Source organism: Corylus avellana, chromosome 6 (genome assembly GCF_965113065.1).
Source record: "Corylus avellana chromosome 6, dhCorAvel1.hap1.2, whole genome shotgun sequence".
NCBI classification, from domain to species: Eukaryota; Viridiplantae; Streptophyta; class Magnoliopsida; order Fagales; family Betulaceae; genus Corylus; species Corylus avellana.
Window position 1 is genome coordinate 10,691,016 of NC_142495.1, and position 17,606 is coordinate 10,708,621.

At 35.9% G+C, this 17,606-nt stretch overlaps 1 protein-coding gene across 1 annotated transcript; it reads left to right on the forward strand.

The window, feature by feature from the left end:
- The first annotated feature begins 4,734 nt into the window (after positions 1-4,734).
- Positions 4,735-7,446, forward strand: LOC132187669 (coniferyl alcohol acyltransferase). The gene is made up of 2 exons (XM_059602061.2): positions 4,735-5,215; positions 6,080-7,446. Exons 1-2 carry the CDS (start codon positions 4,793-4,795, stop codon positions 7,046-7,048), a joined length of 1,392 nt encoding a protein of 463 aa, XP_059458044.1. The 5' UTR covers positions 4,735-4,792; the 3' UTR covers positions 7,049-7,446.
- The last annotated feature ends 10,160 nt before the right edge of the window (positions 7,447-17,606 follow it).

A 17,606-nucleotide genomic window follows, 5' to 3' on the forward strand; every position in this document is an offset into this window, starting at 1 on the left:
GCTTCGTTCCCATTGGATTCTCCTTCCCCATTTTCTCCTGTTTTAATGTCTTTGAAGAATGATTGTACTAAAATCTTAAATATGTATGTTCTGAAAATCTGAACCACTTATTTTTTATATAAACTAATGTTGATGCTTGCTTTCACAATTTTTTATACAGTTTTGGAACTTTAGTTGATGCACACGAGTGTTTAAGGTATTTGTTGATTGAATACTTACATATCCATGCTAAAATTAATTGCAATTGACAATAATATAAATACTTTTTTTTTTTTTTTTTTTTCAAAAAATAAAAAAAAATACAAAGTTATTCCCGACGACTTCTTGTTATCCATGATGGCTATGTAAGTCATTGCTAATATTTTTTCCAATGATCTCGACTATAGGAAGTTTTTGTTGATAGAAACTATCAGTGAGTCTTTTTGTCGTTGCTGACAACCAAATTTCTCGTAGTGACGGTTATACCAAACCTTTCTTATTTATTTTCTTTACATGCATGGTACATAGAACCTCTAAAATAAGATGTGTTTGTCTCTGCCCCTCTTACTGCTAGCCCTAGAAATGGCTTGCAGACAAACAGCATACACTGTGACCCCTTTCATGAGAAAATTGACAAGTTTTTTTATTGGGTTTGAGTGAAAATTGCATCTCGAGTGCCCAAAATAAGAGAACGGTCTTTTTCAGATTATTGTGTACTATTAAAAGATGTTGGCTCCAATATACAGCACCATGTACTTTTGGGATTTTGAGCAATTCACGCTACTGTGGAACCTCACAACATGGAAATCCAGCTCTTTTCCAATCAAATATACTTTTTAGGGTAAATATATGAGAAGTTCCTAGGTCAACGTGTCAAAATTAAATTCTCTTTAAGGGTTTTTTTTTGTTTTTATTTTTTGTTTTTTTTGTTTTTTTTTTTTTGTGAAAATTTACTTCTTGGGTTAATCAAAATGCCAAAAAAAATCTTTACCATCAAAATTTTTTAACTGCTGTCATATAGGTTGAAACACACAGTTTTACCACGTCAACATAATAATTTTTCATTAATTTAATTTAAAAATCAAATTAAAAAAAAAAAAAAAAAAGTTGAAGGGGTGGCAAGCGATGGGGTTGCCACCCCCCAACCCCTATGGGAAGTGGGCAAGGAGTGGTTTGCCCACCCCAGGGGGTTTGTTTGGGGTGGCCACGAGCCACGCCTAGGGTGGTTAGGGGTGGCCTGCGAGCCACCCCTAGGGTGCTGCAAGCCACCCCATAAGGGTTAGGGGTGGCAGTCCCACCGTTAGCAATCCCTTCAATTTTTTTATTTTTATTTAATTTTTAAATTAAATTAATAAAAAATTATTCTGCTGACGTGACAAAATGGTGCGTTTCAATCTATATAACGGCAGTTAAAAATTTTGACTGTAGGGATTTTCTTGGCAGTTCAATTGACCCAGAGAGTAAATTTTTGAAAAAAAAAAAGAAAAAAAAAAACTTAGGAAGAATTTAATTTTGGCGCATTGACCCAGAAACTTCTAATATATTTACCTTATTTTTTATAACGACAATTTAAGCGAAAAAAAATGGAAAAAATTGATTCTGCCTGAAGAAGCGTTTTTTTTTTTTTTTTTTGACATGTCCACACAAGGAAAGGGGGATGGAGAATTAGAACTAGTGATCACCTCTTTATGAGGCGTGATCCAAACCAATTCTGCCTGAAGAAGCTGGTGTTCTAAATATGGTACGTAATTAGTTATTTATTGGGAGTCTATTTCTTTTTTTTTTTTTTGACATGATTGGGAGTCTATTTCAGTTGTTGGAGATATAACGCTAGTCGTTGAGATGTTGCAAATGCAAGCAATATTTATTTTACGTACTTTGGTGACTTAATTTCCTCAGCTTGAGATCACCATCTCAACCACCTTTCACTGTGCTTTGTTTTTTTTGTTTTCCATCCGTTTCGGGTTCAGGATAAAACAGAATTTTTTTTTTTTTTTTTTTTTTTTTTTAAAAAAAACTCCCTATTGATCGTTGAAACCTAGCTATCAGATGGAAATTAGGAGAGAGGCAAAGAAAATAATAATAATAATAATAATAATAATAATGACATTTGTATATACAAAGAGAAAAAGAAAGCAATTTTGTTTTTTGGGAAGAAGAAGAAGAATAATAGAAAACGTAGAAGACAATTAATTATTTCCACTATTATTGCTTCTTAATTTATTAGGATAAGTAGGCTGTTGGTATAACGCTATCGAACCACAATATACGATATATCCTTAATTAATTAAGGATATCTCGTATGAACGCTATCGAACCACAATAAATAAAATAGATGATAAGGAAGGATATCCTTCAGATGTTGCAAACGCTATCGAACCACAATAAATAAAATAGATGATAAGGAAGGATATCCTTCAGATGTTGCAAATATTGTACGCAATTCTTTTACGTGTTGGTGATTTTTCTGAGCTTTCAATATATATATATATATATATATATAAGGTGATCAGTCCTTGTCAAACATCGAACAGCAATCTCTTTCTTTCATAAATATTTCATCCACTTCATTTATGATATATATATCGGAAATTGTCATCTTAATCAGTAACAAAGTATATATATATATACAGTAACAAAGTATATATATATATGGATAAATATTTGTTTGTCAAACTTGTTCGCATTAATCTGTCGCATATTTGTGAACAACCTTAGTAAGCAAAAATAACTAATCAATGGAGTACTGATGTCAAGCTATTTACATATTGGAATCCTGCACATAATTTCATGGAACATTTCTCAACACTTTCAAAACAAGAATATGAAATATTATATTTTTGCACTGTTCAATAACCATAAAATTACATTGTATTCTTACTGTGAGTAATAAAAATAATGCAATGGTTTAAAACATATTAAAATCATCGCTCAATATCATACCTACACTCGTCAAACGTTTTTCATTTCGTCTGACTAGGTTGTTCAGTCTCCTTATTAGGATTGAAACCTCTTCACGAGCAAGAAGAAGCAGTACTCTTTAGAGCTAGCCTCTAGCCATGAGTCTACTACCCCATAATTTATGTGAGAGACTTACCCATGATTGATTACTATGTTATTTACCCTTTAAAGCACACATAGTTGCACGATTTCAAAATTAGGGATCAAACTCTTGATGTCCACCTACTAGGACTAGCTTCGATGCCATAAGGAGTTTTCAAATCATAATTAAAGTACTCACAGAGAAACTTATCATTCAAAAAATTATCAATAAGATGCCACTTTTGAAATTCAAGTACATATTTCATCATAAAATTATCAACTATCACATTGGTAATTAAGCCAATGCCTTTCTAGATCAAACCGTGCAATTCACATGTACATAAATTCCCATATAACTTTCATAATGGCATAATTATATCAAATCTCGCCCAATGTTATCAAAATATAGCTTGACTCACTATTTACATGATTTATTTAAAAGTTTACATTTTTTTTTTTGACAATCAATGATAATAAGACATATACACTTGTATATACGCCTAATACATCTTATTTTTAATAATAATAATAATAACATTCACTTATAGTATCGCAAGGGCAACACTTCTCTTAGTGTAAGGTACAAGGTTTACCATTGTTTTTAACGATGACTAATTCGTGCCACCCCATTTGGCAGTAGAGGGTGGCTCGACCACCTTCTAATTTTTTTTTTTTTTTAATAATATTAATGAGATATATAAGACACTTTTCAAATTATGATTGGGCTAGACAAGGTACACCGTTAAATTATTTGACCTAACATAAGCGGAATAGCCAGAAGTACTAGCTACGTTTGTCATATGTCAACAAGTACTATTTGTGTCCCCAAGGGGTAGTTCAATCGGCTGTGGACCACGCCTTATGAAGCAGTGATCACTAGTTCGAATCCCCCCTCCCTCTTCCCTTGTGTGGACATGTCAAAAAAAAAAAAAAACAAGTACTATTTGTGATTATTATTTTTGGAAATCGAATGATCTATTTACTTTTTTGGGTAAACCATAATTGACCATAATAAATAATAATAACACTCTTTAAGATATGGCAAGGGCAACGAAACAAGATTCTTTCCAGTTCATTTTAGACTATAAAACATCCAATTAACGGTTAGGATCTCTCTAGAGAGATTTTGAGGCCATAAATGGGACATCTATCCCATTAATAAAAAAAAAAAAAAAAATTTATATATAAAACAAAATAATGAAATTTTTTTAAAAAAATAATAAAAAATTAAAGGGTGGCCAGCTCCCCCTTAATTTTTTTAATTTTTTATTATTTTTAATATATATATATATATATATATATATATATATATATATATATATATATATATATAAGACATATGTCTTATTTATGGCCTCAAGATCTTTTTTAAAAAATTTTGACCATTAACTGAATATTTTTCGATTCAAAATGGACTGGAGAGGATCTGGATCCAAGGGCAACACTACTCACAATTTTTTATTTTTCTCATTTTTTTGAAGTCTGGAGGCAAGGTACATGGTTAATGGTTTGTCATTTTTTTTCAACAATGCTACCAATAATACCCAATTATGTAATTTAACAGGAGAGAAGACAAGCTGTAACCTTCACTACTAGCTAGGATCCTAGCATTATTAATTGAACTCTCTCTCTCTCTCTCTCTCTCTCTCTATATATATATATATATATATATATCTAGGCTTCTCCATCTCCCTATCTAAACCATCACCCATATATTTATCAATTATATTATACTTTTCTCTCAAAGATTCTCCAAAACTTGAAGATAGAGATGGGTACAGGAGGAGGGGGAGATGAGTTGATTGTGAGTGTGAGGAAGAGGGAGGTGGTGGCTGCAGTGCTTCCATTGCAAGAGCATTGGCTGCCACTATCCAACCTCGACTTGCTTCTTCCCCCTTTGGACGTGGGTGTCTTTTTCTGTTACAAGAAGCCCACCAACAACCTCACCTTTGAATCCATGGCCGGGGTTCTCAAGAATGCCTTGGCCCAACTTCTGCTTTCCCATTACGCCTTTGCTGCTGAGGTGGTGCCAAACTCCCTTGGTGAGCCTGAGCTTCTCTGCAACAACCGTGGGGTTGATTTTGTTGAAGCTTTTGCAGAGGTTCACCTTAAAGACCTCAACTTGTATAATCCTGATGACACCATTGAAGGCAAACTTGTGCCAAGGAAGAAGCACGGAGTTCTTGCTGTCCAGGTTTGACACACCCGCGCGCGCACACACACATATATATATATATATATATATATATATATATATATATATATATATAGGCAAACACAAAGCCATATGACACTTTTTTTTTTGTATCTCGATCTCTAGATGTTATATGTATATATTGCATGATATATATGTTATTTTTTTGGACAAAAATTTGTTATAAATTGGTTTGTAGCTAATTCATAGTAACGGATGATGATGGTATAGCCATCCTCGATGAGGATAGGAATGTCACAATCGAGCAGGCCACCCAAGGCACTAGCTGTTGTCTTATACATGCATGTCAGTGGTAATATGGTACGGTAGATGTATACCTTCCAATTTAGTCTACGACTTAGCCTCTTTAAATTATCACTCCATTGTTAATTAATGCCTCATAAACTATCAATTATGTTACTATTCCTTATAAATGACCAAAACCAATGTCAATGTCTTTTCAGCCAGCAAAAAGACAAATTTTTTTTTTCCCCAAAAAGAGAAAAACATTCTTATAAATTTTAAAAAATAAAAAAATTATTATTATTTTTTTAAAATTGAAAATTAGAAAAAAAAATCAATAAGACCCGGCCCCTTTGTTTTGTTTTGTTTGTTTTTTTTGTTTTTGTTTTATTTGTTTGTTTGTTTTTTTTTTTCCTTTTTTTTTTAATTTTTAATTTTTTTGGTTAAAATTTTATGAGGGTATTTTTGTTATTAGAGGAACATTAATACAAATCATACAATTGGTAGTTTGGGGCCCATTGAGAATAAGGTAGTAGTTTGAGAGGGTTGATTATGTTTATTTTTTCATAATTTTTTATTTTTGTGAGCATGATATTCATCTAAAGAAAAAACATGTTGCAGGTTACTGAGCTGAGATGTGGTGGGTTGGTGGTGGCGTGCTCATTTGACCACCGAATAGCAGACGCACACTCAGCCAATATGTTTCTCGTCTCATGGGCTGAGATGGCTCACTCTAAACCAATCTCTACTCTCCCATCTTTTCGTCGATCTTTACTCAACCCTCGACGCCCCGCCTCCATTCATTCCTACTTCGAAGATATCTACGTCCCCGTAACCAAATTGCCGCCTCCCAAAGATCCCGAGCCTGATTCCGATCATCTCATAAGCCGCATATACTACATTCCGGCCGAACAACTCAGCCGCCTCCAATCACTAGCCAGTACCAAGGGTCGCCGAAGGACCAAGCTAGAGTCTTTCAGTGCATTCTTGTGGAAGATGGTTGCCAAGTGGGCTATTACTAAAAATGCAGACAAAAAGATGACCCAGATGGGCGTTGTTGTCGACGGAAGGACAAGGTTGAGTGATGGAGACGAACATAAGGCTTTGCTCATGGGTTCTTATTTTGGAAATGTTCTATCCGTACCCTACCTTGCGAAGCAAGTTGATGAGCTTAATGAAAAGCCATTGGGGTGGGTGGCGGATAAAGTTCATGAATTCTTGGAAGGGGCCGCGACGAAGGAGCATTTTCTGGGGCTGATTGATTGGGTGGAGGCTCATCGTCCGGTTCCCGGTTCGGCAAAGATATATTTTGAAGATGGACCGGCTTTTGTGGTGTCGTCCGGGCAGAGGTTCCCGGTGTCTAAGGTGGATTTCGGGTGGGGTATGCCGGGTTTCGGGTCATACCATTTTCCATGGGGAGGAGACACCGGGTATGTGATGCCGATGCCAAGCCCAACCGGTAAGGGTGACTGGGTGGTGTACATGCACCTGTCGAAAGGACAAGTGGAGTTCATAGAGGCAAAGGCTGCCCATGTCTTTAGACCCTTGACATCGACTTATCTCAACTTGGATTATTGTACTAGACCATAATAATAAAGTTATATATGTTAAATATGTCGAGTAATGTTATAAGTCATTTCGAAAATGTTATACCTTTTAAAATTACCATTTGACTTGTAATTGATCATTATTCAATTTTGATCAAATAGTAATTTTAAAAGCTACATTATTTTAAAAGTGACACAAGATGAACTTTTAGAATTACTCAAATATGCTTACGTGAATTGCGCTCTTGTTCAGTTTGTGATGTTGTAAAATATGGTGTATTTCAATTTGTCGTTGAAGAACTCCGAGGCATATTATTGTGCTTGATTATATTCTCTAATTACTTATGGTGGCAATGCATGATCTTTTTCAACTATACCAACCAAGTTGACCAACAATCTCTACCTTATTATTTAATGAGAACAGTTACATATTTATCTCTTGTTTTGTTTTTATTTTTAATCATTTCTTATTTATAAATTTACTATTAAATCTGTAGAATATAGGTCCGCATATTCAAGAATAATTTGCCCATCTCGTGTAGTGTACAAGAAATGGACAAAAAATAAAACCAAACATTTCTCATTATCTAATTCCGCCGGTTAAAGCTTTCTTAAGGTTTGTTTGAATGTGCATGGTGTGGTGAAAGTTTTTATTTGGAAGGCATGCAATAATTTGCTTCCAACCAAATAAAATTTATTCGAAAGAAAGGTGACACAAGTTCCTTTTTGTCCGATGTGTGGGGTGGAGGTAAAAAATACAAATCATATCCTGTGGCGTTGTCCATCGTAAGAAGACAGTTGACTGTTCTCCCACAGTGGAAAGCGCCTCCAAATGGTATATACAAAATCAATTGGGATGCAACAATTGATAAGACTAGGAAGCTAATGGGTGTGAGGGTTATTGTAAGGGACAATATGGGTATTATTTTGGCATCTATGTGTGTGTCTATTTTGTATATTATTGACCCAACAATGGCGAAAGCTTATACGGCTTGGAAGGCAGTATTTTTCGGAAGAGATCGATTTAGGCATACAAAATGTTATTATAAAAGGTGATGCTCTAGAGATTGTTCATGCTTTTTCAGACAGAAGACAAACTACGGTAGAGATACGGTACATTAATTGAGAATACGAAGATTGTTTTGCACAGCTTCCAGTCTAGGCTTGTGATGCATACAAGAAGGGAAGCAAATATGAGGTGGCACACCAATTGGCAAAGGGAGCTCTCCATACATCAACAAAAAAAATTTGGATACAAGAATATCTTCATTTTATTCATGACGTTATACAAGCTGAAAGTTGAAATGGTTGACTCTTTTGAAAGAATGAGTTAATGAAATTTCACTTTAAAAAAAAAAAAAAAGTAATTTTTTTTTAATTGAATAAGGAAATGGTTATAGGGGAGGATCTATCCCACTTCTGATTCGAAAGGAAGAAGTGGGTGATCCTAAAAACGAAAATGCATGGGGTGGGCTCTCTATCAATAGACACAAAATAAACTAAAACAGAGCAAAAATAATTACAATAATTATGAAATGAGTCAAGAAAGTGACCCAATCCTCTCAAGGACCACATAAGGCGGTTATATTGCCACAAGTATTTTCTTCAATAACTCATCAAGTACATGCAGCACAAAATTTGCTGAATGGCAGTAGTAAAAAAACACACCCAAACGCTTATGAAACTAAGTCTGTTTATGCATTTCTACAACATTACTTATTTACAATCATTATTCTCTAATGCCTTAAAGGTTATTTTGGATATATTTTTATCATATACGTAACCTATTTTCATTCATATTGTCGTTTATCACTTGTTCCTATAAATTATTATCTTTTATTCATTTACATTATTTAATGTCCTTTAATTCTATATTTTGTTTCCCACTCCTCATTAAAATCACCCAGACCCATGATTCATAAAATTAACCGCATATTGTAGTGTATAATTATTTTACGAGGATATAAGAATTTTATAAACTAAAAATTTAAGAAAACCAAATGTAAGTTTTGGCTTAGAGAGTGTTTAGAATTACGGCACATGTCCTGAAATCATGTTTTTTTGTGAGTGAATCGGTCCTCTTAGAAAGTGCATAGAATTGCGACATGTGGCGTTTTAAAGAGAGAAGTAAACGTGTAGATGTTAGCCTTTTAGTGAGACAATTAAAACACATGGGTTTTATTTGTAATGCATTGAATTGCCTGACTGAAGAAAACAAAAGATTTTTAAATTCTCTCTTTCTCTCTCTCTCTCTATTTAATTTTTTTTTTTCTTTTTTGAAAGGGAAGCATTTCATATTCATTCATTGATAAAAAGTCGCGAGCAAAAAACTCTTACAAACAGAGCAAAAAGCTCTGAAGCAAATCATAGTTGAAGCTAAAGTTACAGTCATCACCAACATACCAAATCAACCATTACAAAAACATCTGCTAACCCATGACTAATCATCAAGTTTAGGGCCTGTTTAGGATTGCGTTTGAGTAGTTTAAAAATGTTTTTAATACTTAAAAAGTTTGTTTAAAGAAAAAAATATTTATTTGGTAAAAAAATTAAAAGCACTTTTAAGGATCCAAGAAGCCTAAAAAGGGCCAAAAAACACTTTTGGCAAAAGCTTAAAAATGAAACTTTTGCCCAAAAGCACTTTTGGACTTCAAAGCACTATTTCTCAAACGTAATCTTAAATAAGTCCTTAATATCAAATCTGCACCAAAACAAACACCATCTAATGCATAAGTAGCATTTATTCCTCGGCCTTGAAAGCAAAGAACCCCCATGCTGATACTCATCCTCCTTAACCCGAAAGCTATGATATCGATTACATTCACAACCCAAAGGTCTGGACCAAAAGCAAATACCCTACATATGATCAAAATACACATGGGCAGAACAAAGAGAGAGGACAGAGCCTTATTACAAACAAAAATAGGAAATAAAAAAAACGTACAGGGAAAATAAAAGACAAAAACGGAAATACAACCAAAGGAAAATACAAGAAAAGCACACTATGGGGAAGAATGACATCTAGGAGGAAGCCAGTTGCGTGCTGGCCGAAAACGAATGCGGAAGGTGGCGTTGAAAGCTCATCGCGGGGGGACGCAAGATAAGACCAATAGCGGACAGTAGGTGGCAAAGCGGGCGCGAAGAAGATCGGCGGTGTACTTAGAACCGGAGGGGAGAGTTTGAGTGAAACCCCATGGGTGGCACCCACACAGAGTGCCAAACAAGCAAAAAACCAAACAAACAAACATGAAATAAAAACATCTAAACCCAAGCAAACAAACAGGAAAAACAAGAAGCAAAAAAAGCAGGAAAAAGAACCAAAATAGGAAAGAAAAAAGCAGAAAACACCCAAACCCCAAAACAGAAGCCTCATCGGAAGGAGGCCAGTCAAATCCAGCGAAAAAAAGGAGGAGAAGGCAAGGCAGCGAGATGACGGGGCAGCGATTGAGACTAAAAAAAAAATGCTAAGCTCAAAGGATCGAGGAGAGGGACAAAAGAAACGGGACACAAGAGGGGAAAGGGGCAGAAGAGAAGGGGGGAAGCTCCATACAAAGGCTAGGGAGCATCAAGTAAATTGCCTTGCATAGAGGGTTGAGGCCAAGGGGAGGAGGGTAGGCAGTGAAGGCCACCCCTCCTCCTTACCTGTGCGGCACTCGCTCAAGCAGGAGCTAGGGTTTTTTTTTTTGTTTTTTGGGAGAGACGAAGGGGCTAGGGTTTTTTAAATCTGTTATTGTTTAATTTTCTTTTTATCTTTTCTTACTTTTGTGTATATCTCAATGTGAAACAATTAAAGCGTATGGGTTTTATTTGTAATATATTTAATTGTCTTAATGAATAAAAGGCTTACAAATTCTCTCTCTCTCTCTCTCTCTCTCTCTCTCTCTCTTTATTTTTCTTTTTATCTTCTCTTGCTTTCTCTTTATATCTCAATATGAGACAATTAAAACGTATGAGTTTTATTTGGAATGCATTTAATTGATCTCTTAATGAAGAAAACAAAAGGTTCCTAAATTCTCTCTTTCTCTCTCTATTTTATTTTTCTTTTTCCTTCTCTTATTTTCTATTTATATCTCAATGTTCCTTTGTAAATTTCAAACTCAATTCAGGAAAAAGATGAGAGAGAGGGGGGGGGGGGGGGGGGGGAGAGAGTTTCTAATCGTTGTTTCTCAATGAAAAATTGTAGTACAATTATTGTTATTATTTTTTTTTGCTAGAACAAATCTTTTCAATTTTTGAATTGTTATTTCTCAATGAAAAATTATACTACAGTTTTTTTTTTTTTTCCTAGAACAGTTATTTTCAATTATATTAGTATTTTCATTTTATACGTTTTTTTATCTTTATTTTCGGTGCTTATATTCTTCCATTTTTGTTTTTGTCCCTATATATATATATATATTTTATTTTTTTCTTCTTTTACTTTCTATTTGTATCTCAATGTTAGAGAGAGAGTTTCCAATCATTGTTTCTCAATGAAAAATTATACTACGGTTTTTCTTTCTTTTGTTCTTTTTTGTTTTTTGTTTTTTGTTTTTGATAGAACAGTTATTTTCAATTATATTAGTATTAGTATTTTTTTTTCCTCTTATTTTTTATTTTTTATTTTTATCTTTATTTCTGGTGCATATGTTCTTCCATTTTTTTTTTTGTGTTCTTGACCCTTATTTCTTTTTCTAATTTATATATTATTTTTTATTCAAATAATTACTTTTCTTTTGTAAATTTTACATTGAATTCGTAAAATAATAGTGAGAGAGAGTTTCTTATCGTTATTTTTTGTTGATAATTTTTTTTGTTTGTGTTGTTGTTCATTGAGTAATTTGTTTATCTGTTTACATGCTTAAACTATACTGTAGTTCGTTTATTTATTTATTTTTTCCTAGAACAGTTCTTTTCAATTTTCCAATCGTTTTTTTTTTTTTTTTGGCTAGAACAGTGATTTTCAATTATATTAATATTTTCGTTTTTTATTTTATTTTATTATTATTATTTTATTTTATCTTCATTTCCGGTGCTTATCTATCAATTTTTTGTTCTTGACCTTTGGTTTTTTTGTTTTTTTTTTTCTAATTTATATATTATTTTTTATTCAAATGATTACTTTTCTTTTGTAAATTTTACATTGAATTCAGGAAATAATATTGAGAGAGTTTCTTATCTTTAGTTTTGGTTGATAATTTTTTAGTTTGTGTTGTTGTTCATTGAGTAATTTGTTTATCTATTTACATGCTTAAACTATACTACAGTTCTTTTATTTATTTATTTTTTCCTAGAATAGTTCATTTCAATTTTTCAGTCGTTGTTTTTTGATGAAAAATTATACTAGGGTTTTTTTTTTTTTTTTTTTTTTGTGTTTTAATCTTTATTTCCGGTGCTTATGTTCTTCCATTTTTTTTTTTTTTTTTTTTTGGTTTTTGACCCTTATTTTTTTTTTCTAATTTATATATTATTTTTTTATTCAAGTGATTACTTTTCTTTTATAAATTTTACATTGAATTCAGGAAATAATACTGAAAGAGAGTTTCTTGTCGTTATTTTTGGTTGATAATTTTTTAGTTTGTGTTGTTGTTCATTGAGTAATTTGTTTATCTATTTACATGCTTAATTAATGGACGACATTGGTTTTCAAGGTTTCATTGGAGTGAAAACATTTTGTCAAAGCATTTTCTCTCTAGGACTCTCAAAACCTTAGAGGAGAAGGAATCATTTTTTCTGCCAACCTTTGCAGGATTGTGTGGAGGCTACGTGCAAGAGATACTGGTGGCATGGACATGGCGGATGATCTAACATCACTATGGAACAACTTTTCTTTGTCTGCGGCAGAGAGTGTGGAGATGGAGGTGAAAGACCAAACATTGAAGGGCTTGGAGACTCGGGGGCAGGCATGCTTGATTGAAAAATTGCTCATAGATCGGACAGTTAGTAAGGACATCGTGCGAACAACCCTAATAAAGGGGTGGAGACCATCGAGGAATTTGTCTTTCAAAGTAATAGGGAAAAATCTGTTTCTGCTAGATTTTAAACATGAATGGGATAGAATAAGGGTCTTCAAAGGAAGACCTTGGGTGTTCAAGGGAAGCTTGTTCTCGGTGAACGAGTTTGATGGGGTTACCCCGCTGGCAAGCATCGATTTTGAAATGGTGTCCTTTTGGGTTCGTATGTACAATCTCTCACTGGCGTGCATGGGGAAAGATGTGGGACACCAAATAGGTTGCACAATGGGGATTGTGGAAGCGACTGACACAGACGAAGAAGGTATAGGGTGAGGCAAATACCTAAGGGTCAGAGTCAAGGTGGACTTGAAACAGCCAATCTCGCGGGGACGTATGCTGAAGGTAAAAAGAAAATTTGTAAAGGTGGCTTTCCAGTATGAACGTCTCCCACACTTCTGCTTTCATTGTGGAATTATCCGCCGTGGTGTGGTGGGTTGTTTGGCAAAGAGGGAACCTATATAGAAGGGAGAAAAGTCACAGTTCGGTCCGTGGCTACGAGCAGGTTCACCAAATCATAGGGGGGGAAAATGGCAGGAGCCGTTTTGGAGATCGTATAGGAGGATTTCATTCAGATTTACCACATACATATACTCCTCAGAGGGAGGCTTGGGCACAAACAAAATTAATCTGGGGTTGATAGAGAAGAAGTGGGTTGCAACCGGAATGAGATGGCACAGAATGGCAGAGGGAGTGGCTAGAGAGGGAGGAGCATCGCTCCAATCAGCAAAGGGCTCACAAATTCGTATAAGGAAAGTTAGCCTCAAAAGGGGGAATCTTCACAAGAAAGTCACGGGAATAGTCAATGCTCCAAGAATGGAGACGTTATATGTGGGGAGTAGATGGATAAGGAAAGTTTTTATGAAGATACTGGGAGAAAGGGGAACAATTGTGGCGCAAATCATTCATAGAATAATACAAATCATTCTCAGAATGGTATGGCGGAAATATTGAGGTTTTGAAATTCACTAAGAGACCCATGGAGGAGATGCGTACAGATGGCAGGCTCTTGGTGAATGGAATAAATGGAAAGAAAAATAAAGGAGTTATCCATGTAGATTCTGATAACGTAAACTTTTATGAGAATCTAAAAGGGGATCAAGGGGGTAAATCCAATTTTGGAATACATAGCCACGTAGAAGGTGGAGGAGACAAGGAGATTTTAGTGGGGGTGGTTCAAGATGTGGAGATATGTGGGATTGGAAAAGGAGTGCAATATGTCCAAAATGGCCATCCTAAGGGACACGTTAACAATGGGAGACCCCAAGGCAGTGACGTGGCTCTTAAGGAAAAAGACACAAGGAGCCATGCAACCCAAAAATGGAAGAGAAGAGTACGGGCAAGCCAAGTTTGGCCAACTATTGGCCCTACACTAGTGAAGGTAGCACAGAAGAAGAAGAGGGACATGGGGGTTTTTCACGGGTCTGAGGATGATGTTAATTTCGCTCGTACTTTGAAACACCAAGTGGGAAACAACTGTTAGCTGTGAGATGAAGAAGATGTTAAATTTTCATGATCAGGTTTGGCTAGGGCAGGGTACCAGCCCCGCTGACCGTAATGAGTTTCCTTTGTTAGAATTGTTGAGGGTTTGAAAACCCGAAGATAGTTTGAGACGTTTGCCGGTTGGTGAAGGAAAAGAAGCCCAATTTGGTCTTCATCATGGAGACTAAGCTCTGTGGGAATAAAATGGAGAAAATAAAATAAAAGATGGGGTTCACAAACCTTTTCATGGTGTATTGTGTAGGAAAAAGTGGAGGACTTGCTTTATTATGGATAGAGGAGGCGGAAGTTGATATACAGAATTTTAGTAGAAGACATACAAACGCACGGGTTCAGAGCTTTCGGGAGGGTCCTCATGGAGGTTCATGGGGTTCTATGGTCATCCCGAAGCTTGCAAGTGCATCGAAGCATGGAGTTTATTACGTTTCCTTAAATCCATGGAAAGGGGTCCTTGGTTGTGTGCGGGCGATTTTAACGAAATTCTGGATTTATTGGAGAAATGGGGAGGGAATGGCCAACAATGGAGCTTGATGGAAGTATTCAAAAATACTTTGGAGGTTTGTGAGCTTCATGATCTAGGTTATTGAGGCTCTAAATTTACATGGAGAAATGGGTGAGAAGGGGTGGAATTCACAAAAGAAAGACCGGATAGAATGGTAGCCAACCAAGAATGGTGCGACTTGTTTCCTTTTATTAATATTTTGATTGAGGCAGCGGTGAATTCGGATCATACTCCTTTGCATTTGACCTTGCAGCACTGGGATAGAAGAGCTTAGCAAAAACGCAAATTCAGGTATGAAGCCGGTTGAGGGGCGCAACGGAAGTGTGGAGCTGTGGTGAAGCAGGTTTGGAAAAAAAAAAAAAATTACCAACTTGACCAATGGAAATATATCCATGCAAAATTGGAGGGATGTAAAAGGGGTTTGCTGCAGTGGAAAAAAGAAAAAAAAAGAATTGAGGTCCTGAAAATTCAATAAAGGAGATTTCAAACCAGTTGGCGGTGATCCAAGGAGATGCAAAGGGAACCAACTTGCAGGACGTACAGACTCTAAAACGAGACGTGAACCAATTATTGGAGCAGGAGGATATTAAATGGAAAGAGAGATCAAAAGAAAATTGGATGAAATATGAGGACCAAAATACAAGATTGTTTCACGCAAGTGCTACCCAAAAGAAGTGACAAAATCTGGTCCACTCCATTCATGATGAAAATGGGGTGCGATGGGAGTCCCAAGAGGAGGTGGGGGATGCATTTGTACAGTACTACACCAGGTTGTTCTCCACGGACTCACCGAAGAACATGGCGAGTTGTATTCGGGTGGTGAAGCCTCGGGTTTCCGCCAACATGAATCCCCAATTGCTGAAAGTGTTTACTAAAGAAGAAGTTTTCTCAGCGTTAAATTAGATGGCTCCATTAAAAGCTCTGGGACCTGACGGTATTTCGGCAATTTTTTTCAAAAACATTGGTCAGTTGTGGGTGAGGAAGTAGGTTGCACTGTATTACATCTTTAAATTCAGGATGCATGAATAAAGAAGTGAATTTTATGTACATTGCTCTTATCCCCAAGAACAATAATCCTAAATGTCTCTCGGAGTTTTGCTCCATCAGTTTATGCAATGTCATGTACAAACTTACATCAAAAGTTCTAGCAAACAGGTTGAAAGCAATTATTCCACAAATTATCTCCCACAATCAAAGTGCTTTCATTCTAGGGTGGTTGATAACCGACAATATTTTAGCAGCCTATGAAACCCTCCATACCATGCATTCTCGGATGGCTTCATGGCTATTAAACTAGATATGAGTAAAGCATATGACCGAGTGGAATGGCAATTTCTAGAGGCGGTGATGCAGAAAATGGGTTTTGATGACCGATGGACCTGGCTTATCATGACGTGTGTACGAATGGCTAATTATGTTGTTCCGGTCAATGGTAACCCGGTGGGGAGAATACATCTAACTCGTGGTATTAGAAAAGGGGGCTCAATCTCGCCATATTTATTTGTCATATGTGCCGAAGCTCCTAGTGCACTCCTATCATGGATGGAACAGAAAGGTACCTTAACGGGCGTCCCAACCTCCAGGCGAGGCCCTTGTATAAATCATTTATTTTTTGCTGATGATAGTTTGTTGTTCTGTAAGGCAAACCCACAGCATTGGCGTCAGATGTCAAGATTGCTTGGCATATATGAGGTGGGGTGAGGACAAGAATTAAACAAGGAGAAAACATCTATATTCTTCAGCCGCAATACTCTAGATGCGGCAAGGAAGAAAATTTTGGAATTATCGAGGATCTCGGCACAATAAAGGTATGACAAATATTTGGGGTTGCCTGCACTTGTTGAAAAATCTAGGACACAAGCCTTTCAGTCCATCAAGGATAGGGTGTGGAGGAGATTGCAAGACTGGAAGTTAAAATTTCTCTCTCAAGCTAGGAAGGAGATTTTATTGAAAGCAGTTATCCAAGCCATTCTGACATACAATATGAGTGTTTTTTTCCTTCCTAAGGGATTATGTAGGGAGATAAACGCTTTGATGCAAAAGTTTTGTTGGTGCCATCAATCAAATGAATCCCGTATTCATTGGATGAGTTGGACTTGTATGGGTGTTCCAAAAGATAAGGGTGGGATGAGCTTCTGAGACCTAGTGGGGTTCGATAAGGCATTGTTGGCAAAGCAAAACTGGAGATTATTCCACTCCCCGGACAGCCTTATTAGGAAAATTATGAAGGCCAAATATTATCCTCGGACATCAATCATTGAGGCTCAATTGGGTCAAAAACTATCTTCTGCATGATGAAGCATTTATAGTGCATGAGATATCCTACATGAGGGTTTGATTTGGAGGATTGGAAATAGGGAGAAAGTAAAGATTTGGGGTGATAAATGGATTCCCATTCCATCCACCTATATTGTACAATCCCTTCTAAAAATCTTAGATGTAGATGCAAGGGTCAAGGAACTTGTTGATGGTGATACCAAGGGGTGAAACCAGACCCTATTGGGGAGTATTTTTCATACGGACGAAGCTAATGCCATTCAAGCTATCCCTCTTAGCCGTACAAATCAAGAAGATATGCAAATCTGGAGGGGCACAACCAATGGGATGTT